Source organism: Calliopsis andreniformis, unplaced genomic scaffold, assembly GCF_051401765.1.
Source record: "Calliopsis andreniformis isolate RMS-2024a unplaced genomic scaffold, iyCalAndr_principal scaffold0483, whole genome shotgun sequence".
Taxonomy (NCBI): Eukaryota; Metazoa; Arthropoda; class Insecta; order Hymenoptera; family Andrenidae; genus Calliopsis; species Calliopsis andreniformis.
The window spans coordinates 22621-31160 of record NW_027480892.1 but is presented as its reverse complement, the minus strand read 5'-3'; the positions used below and the strand labels follow the sequence as shown (position 1 = coordinate 31160).

Here is an 8540-nt window from a genome sequence, read left to right as displayed (position 1 = left end):
GATCTACCAAATTTACAAGGCATTGCAATTGAGTTGCCAGAATCCTGCGACACAGTTACGGATGACGACATAATAGAGCCTGTTCATTCACCCATCACTCCAATGGATATCCAAGAACTCCAGGAATCTTTTAAGAAATTCGATCAGTCTTTGCAAGAGCGAGGGTTTGCTCTTGATGATGAGGGAGAGGATTTAGTTAAATTAATTGATTCAGGAGACGAAGATACACCAACAGACGGTGTAGATGAGACAGACATAAACGACGATGAATCTGAAGACGTCATGAGTCAACGAGTTGAGGAATTAATCCAGAAATCGACAACTATTCCTTCTCTCTTTCAACCTTCAAGTAGCAGAGCCCTTTCCAAACCACCTGCACTTAGAGATATTCCTGAAGACACTGAACTAAATGAAACCAATAACTCTATAATCATTAAACCTTCGTATCAATCCATTTTCCCAACACCCGCTCCGTTAACGCAACCCTTAGCTCTTTCAACACCATTTCCAAAACCTTTATCCACTCAAATTTCTAAGGAGGGAGGAAAGATTTCATCTGTACATTGGCCTAGACGTCTATTAGGGAACCAAAGGGGTTCACAAACCCTAATGACCGAAGACATTCCACCCGACTTGGAAGCAGCAAGACCGCTGGATTTCCCTGAACTTCAGCATAAGGCTACTGAATTCATATCCAACACCAGAGAAAATCTTACTTATTCCCGATCGCATTACGTGCATTTTGTGTCAGCTGATTGCGAACCAATAACTTCAACTAGCAAATTGCTATCTGACTTACACATAGTAAATTTTGAGCATATGAAATCAGTAAAACCAACAATAGGTCAAGTATTAATTACTAGTCGAGGAAAATATAAAATCTTCAGCATAGTCGTAAAAGCTTTTCATTCAGATCGTCTTAGTATACACAACTTAATAAATGGACTATCAAATTTAAAACATATACTTTTAAAATCAAACATTTCATCTTTTAGAATATCCCATTCGGGTGATTTCACAGACGAGCTTCCTCATAATATGCTTGCACCTTTATTAACCTATATTTTTGAAAGTAGTGGCATTGAAATCACAATTTGCTATGGTAATATACGAGTACCTCCAAAATCAGTACGCGCTGAGATCATTTCGGAATTTCATAGTGGATTAATTGGCGGACACAAGGGTGTGACGAAAACATACCGTAGAATTAGAGAGAAATTCTATTGGCCAGGTTTACGAAACGATGTTCAAAATTTTATTCGTAACTGTAAGGATTGTCATAGCCATAAATTGGTTAGAGCCAAAACCAGGGAACCCATGTTAATAACTGATACTCCAATTGAAGCTTTTGAAAAGGTATCCTTAGATACAGTGGGACCTTTACCTACCACACCATTGGGAAACCGTTACATTCTGACAATGCAGGACAACTTGACGAAATACTGCATAGCCGTTCCCTTGCCTGACATAAGAGCAGAAACGATAGCGCATGCTATGGTTACACATCTGATATTGCAGTATGGTGCACCTCGTATAATCCTAACAGACAGAGGAACTAGCTTTATGAGCAGCCTCATTCGAAGTTTGACACGTATACTGCGAATACATCACGTTACAACTTCAGGTTACCGTCCACAAACGAATGGGGCATTGGAAAGGAGCCACATCGTTCTAACCGAGTACCTTAGTCATTATGTAAGCGACTTCGACGATTGGGATCGTCTGATACCTTTCGCGATGTTCTCATATAACACTTCAGTACACGAGGCGACTAACTTCACGCCGCATGAATTAGTATTCGGTAAAATAGCGCGATGTCCAAATAGCTTTGAGCCAGATCAAAAACTTCCAACCTATAACGCTTACTTGCAAGATCTAATAATACGGTTGACAGAAATGCAAACGTTGGCGGGAAAGAATCTAATCAAGGCTAAGGAAACCTCTAAGGCGCAGTATGATAGGAAAGCAAGATCATTCCAGGGAAAGGTAGGAGACGTGGTACATGTCTTGGTCGAACCCAAAAAGGGAAAGTTTCATGAGCGTTACCGCGGTCCTTACGTAATTGTTGGAACACTGGAAGGAAGGGGAATTATACTAAGGGATGAGCAAGGCAACCTTCTTACTAAACATCCAGACAAATTGAAATTAATTTAGAGTCCAGAATTTACCGTGGTTGGGGAAATCGGCGGATTGAAAGCCTATGAATCGGGTTGTTAGAATCCAAGCCCGTGACTTGTCGCGAATGGGTCATTTTCGGGGCTTCGGGGGAACACCTCTGGATGGGACGCTATGTCCACCTGATTGCCTCGGGGCGATTCCGGTGTCCTTCTTTCCACCACAGAACGTCGAACAAAAGGGGCTATTTTATATATTTGAATATTAACTTACTTATAGTCTTGTGATTTACATGCTACACTAGGATGGCAGGCACTAGCGGGTACCGGGTGGTTGAGGCGGAGCGTCGGGTGTACGTGGCGAGGTTGGCGCCCTACACCAAGAAAAAGGACCTGATGAAGGTCTTCGGTAGCTGGGGCGCTCGGGAAGCCGTAGTCCAGAGGAAGGCAACGGGAAACACCGCATTCGTGACCTTCGAGACTGCGGAACAGGCGAGCCGAGTCGTCGAGGAAGCGGGGGTGCATCCTTTCTTTTGCCACAAACGCAAACTGGGTGTCCTACCGGCTGACAGCTGGCATTCGCGAGGAGAGGACGTCCCGGTCAGGGAACCAGCAGTGGATCCCTTCGATGGCCTGATCTTGCCGCCTTCCAAGGCAGCGGCCCTCCCCGTTGAGTGTCTCGCGCATATAGGCGCATACTTGGAGTACCGTGACCGGGCGCGTATGGAGCAGGTCTCTCATCGCTGGCGAGAGGGGAGCCTTTGGTCGCATCAGGGGGTGACGGCTTTCGACCCTAACGACTGGCGCTGGGGAAATTCGTGGAACTGTACATGGGAGAAAAACCCATTAAGCACTGAGGCCTTCCGTTGGGCGATTCTCCGCGGCGGCAGATATATCACCTCACTGAGGCTGGACGACTCGCGTCTGGTATCAGCGCTTCGGCCGCAGGCGTTGTCTATCGCCGCCGCCCACTGCGGGCGTTTGAGGGATGTCGACTTGCTGAGTGTCAGTATACGTCCTCCGGTCTTGAGGGAACTGAAGACCTTACGCGGGCTTGAGTCCCTTACCGTAGGGAGGTGCACTGGTCCCGTAGACCCGGAATTAAAAGAGCTTCTCGACAACAATACCGCATTGCAGACTCTCACACTGGTGGGCAATTCATTCACGGGTTCGGCCATTAGGGACGGGATTCGCGTCGGTACGCTTCGTATCCGTCGATGCCAACGGATGCGGAGTGAGTGCCTCGCGTCCGCGTTAGCGTCTGCCGAGCGCCTGGCGGCCCTCGAGATTGGCGGGTGTTACCAGATAGTGGATGCCAAACCACTCGATGCCCTAATAGGGAATAGGCAGCTGCAAATATGTTTAACTGAGCTGATCATCCACTTAGTTAATTTTTATCCAGCGCCCATTATTGGCGACATAGACGAGCCTGAGGTACCGATACTGGAGCCGGAGGTGACGAGAAGGGCAGTAGCTCTGATGGACTCTTTTCAGAATCTAAGAACATTAGACGTCAGTTTCTGCCGCTGGGTAGACGGACGAGTAATCGCGGCAGTGGGTAGATCACTCAGAAGCTTAGAGAGGCTCAACATATCTGGGTGTATGTCCTTGAGAGGGGAGGACTTGGAACCTTTGAGCAACCTGTCTGCCTGCCGGGAATTACAAATGGACGCCCTGTTCGAGACAGTCCGGGGGGGATTTTTGAGCCGCATGATTGCGCTTACGACGCTGACCTGTCGGGATAACAATTCGGTCACCGATGATGACATCTGTGGATTGCTCAGAGCCGCAGCACAATTGGGCCTGCTGAATCTCGAGGGCTGCCAGGGCATCGGTAACTTGACCGTGGGGGTGGCCAGCGAGACCGTGCCGGTGCGGGGTCAGATCCTGTACATGTATCTGGGGGGGACTCGAGCCAGACCCGCGAAAAGACAGCGAGCGACATTTTACAACCGAGTATATTATGAGAGGATAGGACGGCCAACGTACTTCCAAGTAGACGAGTAGCGAGTGCCCTGCCTTGCAACAATGCTCAGGCATTATGGACTTTCCTAGTTGCATGTCGGGGTGCCGTCGCAAAGGAATATTCGGTAACAACGACTTCAGCGGGTTCGACGCTCTTCCCGTCCGGGGGCGGTGATATCCGCATAGCGATTGTCGTCGGGGACGACGACGATTCTAAGGAGGGAGGACTGTTACGTTCCGAACAGGAAATTTTTCGGATTTTTGACTTTCGGCCATTACGTCGGCCGGGGTGTGTCACGACAATGCTTTGTCATTATGGAATTTCCTAGTCTGGCACATTCTGGCCTTTGACGTTCAAAATTCTAAATTATAATTGTTGTGATTGTATTATACGCTCTCCTTGGAATCGTCGTCGAAAGTCGGCGACGCGAGTGTGTGTGAATTTGTGAGAGTTGTGGGGATGTATGTGTGCGTGTGTGTGTTCTTCTGAAGCCTCGAGAAGGTGAGCATGAACACCTTAGCCGTAACAACTATCGTTACATTACGATGTTTGGAATTGCGGGTTCTCATGCGCTTGAATGAGTGTGCACCGAGAGTGTGGTCAACACCTTCTGTCGCAAGTCAAGCATCTTGTTGTCCGTGATGCCTGTTGGAGCTAATTGCAAATTGTTCATAGGGTTCCAATGCACCTGTATCTTGCATGAATTGGGACGGTTGCGAGTAATCGCGGAAAACTTTGTAATGAGACGGCGTGTCAAGAATTTGGAATGAGAACCTTTCGCGTTTGGTTTTGGAATTCGCACAAAAACTGTATACAGCGCGCGACACGACGCGACGCGCGAGCGACGATACCACGCGACGAAAACGCCGAGCGTTTCCCGCGAAAGTGTGAAAAACTTGTGTAAATTATTACAACAAATTTAATAATTATTGACCGTCGTTAATTGTAAGGAGTAATAGAGGATGTTGTTCATGTGTAGCATTGCGCAAAATATTGAGCAACCTGTGAATTGTGAAGAAAACCGGAAATAGAGCACACGCGATATATCGAAATGCGAGTTGACAAATCGCGCGACGGCTCCCGCACGCTGCCTCACCTGATTCGTCAGGACCTCTCACGGATACGGCAGAAGATCACTGTATTGGTGATCCTCGAAGGATCCTGCCTATCCTGATTTCCGTGATCGATCACTCTTCGTCGACAAGTCGCGAGGTGCGTGACGGGAGACCGTGGGTTTAATTATATTCTATTTCTTTCTTTCCGTCTATCTTTTTTGTTCTTTTCTCAATTATTAATTGTTTCGAGCGTAGATTCACGGGAGTGAATGGACTCAATCGCCCACGTAAAATTCGGCAATTCGTTCAGAAAACCATAGTTCGATATAAAATTCAATTCTCTAACCATTCCGCGTGTGCTCTCTTTTTCTTTACAGTATTATCATCGTTCATAGCTACATTGTATCGTACTGCATCTTACAACCGAACTGGCACACCTTAAGGATTTGACTTGGCTTATTATTGGATTTGTTATTTGGAAAAGGATTGATTACGTTGATTTCTTCAACTGCGTGAGTCTTTTGAATATTGTCTGATTTTGATATATATATATATAATTGTCTGGAATTGTTTCATATTCTTTGTGTATTGATTATATATATTAATTTCTCATTGTTGTACATGAATTATCGCCTTTTGTTTCGCCACGTGGTTTGAGGGACATCGATATCGCCAGTCGATATCGTGGATTTACCTTGGTGTCCTTACGGCCACCTTGGCGCGGGATAGTCCACGTGCACAGCACGGTTTAATATCTCGGTTGCGATCACATATGTGAATATTTCCTTTTCTTTCTTTTATACGATGCGTGCATTTATTAACGTCATATAATTGTAATTAATATCTTATTATATTATATAATACTTATTATAATTATTTTACGGTTGTGTGCTCATTCACCGTGGTGCATTTCAATTCTTTCCTCTTCAATTTTCTTTGTTTATACATACGATTATCTATTGTTAATCTTGTTGTTAATTCAACAACAACTTGTTACAATCTCAGAGACTATAATATATTTATTTTTTTCCTTTTGTCTTCATATATACTTTGTGCTGATTACTTCACCTTTCCAAATGCAGTATTAGCATAAGCCTCCACCTCTCGGGAAAATCGATCACGCATAGCGGGGCCCGTATGGGACTAGATGGTTTCCTAACTCATTTACCTTTATCCTCCTTGGATATTTCATTAATAGAAGTTTAGATATACTCGCGCATCGTGGCCGAGCTTCCTTTTCACAGCCGCTCTGTTATCGCGACCACACTACCATTTCGCACTGTCTCGGCACATTTAATTCACAGACAGAGTAGTGGCTCGGACTAGACGTTAGAACGCATAGAAGTATATTTTTCTCTATAAAAATACCTCCCATGACTAACCTGTGGGGTGATTGTTTATGTGACGGACGGAGTTACGAATTCTGTTCGTAAGAGAAGCGATACGAACGAACGGAGTTACGGACTGCGCCCGTAACATCTTTTAATTTCACTTTTCTTAAAACATCAATTTTGATGTATATATATTCAACTTATTCTTTTCAATATGTTTTAATACATTAATAGAGTTTTATTTATTTGCTTAGTATGTACTATTTCACAAGATTTAAGGTTTTACTGGTAGTATTTGAAGAGTACGTTTTGTTATGTTTTCTTATTAATATTATTCAAGATTATCTATTATTATTATTTCAAAATGTAATACTTTATTTTATAATGAATACAAAAATTATGTTTTTGTTATGTTTTATTTAAAATTAATTTCATTTTAGAAAGTGGGATGACATGACTATTGGCGAACCACCCATTATAATAAAAAAAGGGTAACGCGCCATGATAAATACCCCTAGGGTGGTGAGGAAATCTTTCACAATTACAATACAATATATCCTCTAACACGATTTTATAATTAACTGCATAATTGTTCCTTTCAATATCTAATTATGCTAATCTCTTTAGCCTGTTTCACCTGTTCACATAACCTATTTGGCTCCGTACCAATAATTTTGTCTATTCCACGTCTCTCTATTAACTTATACATACCTTTATGAATTTTTAAATTCTTCAGTTTGATTCAAAGATAGTTTTATCTTGTTTCACACTTATATTTTCTTGAAATCTCTGTAAATATTTCAAATATAATGCACCACAACACCAAACACTTTCCTAATTTTATTAAATCTAATACTATATATGAGTGCATTCCTTGAAATGTTCTTTCACGAATTACATCTCGTCATCATTGTGCTATAGTAAATAATATAGTAATTAATGATATAAATAGAATTCAATTAATTTTAAATTGAAAAATTATAATAGCTCTTATTAATAAATTTATTAAATTAATAGATAATATTATTGGTCAAGGCCTGGGTGTTACTAGATGAAATGGATGATTTTTCATTTGTTTTAGTGTTTATTTAAGATAAACAATTTTTTTTTAATTTAATGATTTTAATGATTAGATTCATTAAAGTATAGAAGTCTAAGAATGGAAATTACATACGATTGAATAAATAAAACTGAGATTTCTAGAATAAATAATATATTTTGAATAATGATTATAAATGGAATAATAATTAATCAGGAACTTTCTATTGACGATCCTAGTAAAGTTAAAAGTAAATATCCTGCTAATATATTAGCTGTTAGTCGAATTGATAATGCTCATGGACGAATAATGTTTCTGATTGTTTCAATTAATACTATAAAATTTATTAATATTAAAGGTGTATTTAGTGGTACTAAATGAATTAATATCTTTTCTGAATTTATAGTTCAACCGTAAAATATATATGTTAATCATATTGATATTGTTAATGATAAATTAATTGATAAGTGACTTGTAGGAGTGAAAGTATATGGTATTAATCCTATTAAATTATAAAGTATAATTATTATTAGTATTCTTAAGAAAATAATTATATTAAATATATATTTGTAACTAATTAGTAATTTAAATTCATTGTAAATTATTATTATAAGTTTAATTCATAATATATTTAAACGAGAGAGAATAAATCAATATATTATTGGTATCATTATTAATGGTAGTAATAAACTAATTCAATTTATTATAAGTATAATATATGTAGATGGGTCGAAAATTGATAATAGGTTTATCATATTCACTTTCATAAATTTTTATTCTTATTTTTTAATATTTTCTTTTTATTTTTATATGGAGAAAAATTAATAAATAAATAATGAAGATTAATGATTATAATGTAAATAATTCTTAATGTGAAAAATAGAAGAATTGATCATAATATTGGTTTTATCTGTGGTATAAAAAAATATTTAAATATTGGCCATTAGAAGTATATCGAATTTATACTATAATATGGTTTCAGAGACCAATTCTTTCATTTCAGACATCTAATGATTAAATTATTATTGTTAAATA

General features: G+C 40.2%; 1 protein-coding gene across 1 annotated transcript; it reads left to right on the top strand.

Moving 5' to 3' along the window:
• The first annotated feature begins 2420 nt into the window (after window positions 1-2420).
• Window positions 2421-4121, top strand: LOC143188029 (uncharacterized). Its single transcript, XM_076392054.1, has one exon. It carries the CDS (start codon window positions 2421-2423, stop codon window positions 4119-4121), a length of 1701 nt encoding a protein of 566 aa, XP_076248169.1.
• Window positions 4122-8540: the final 4419 nt, after the last annotated feature.

Bases quoted from the DNA above. Each gene is read 5' to 3' on its own strand.
- LOC143188029 (XM_076392054.1), top strand. From the start codon at position 2,421: ATGGCAGGCACTAGCGGGTACCGGGTGGTTGAGGCGGAGCGTCGGGTG.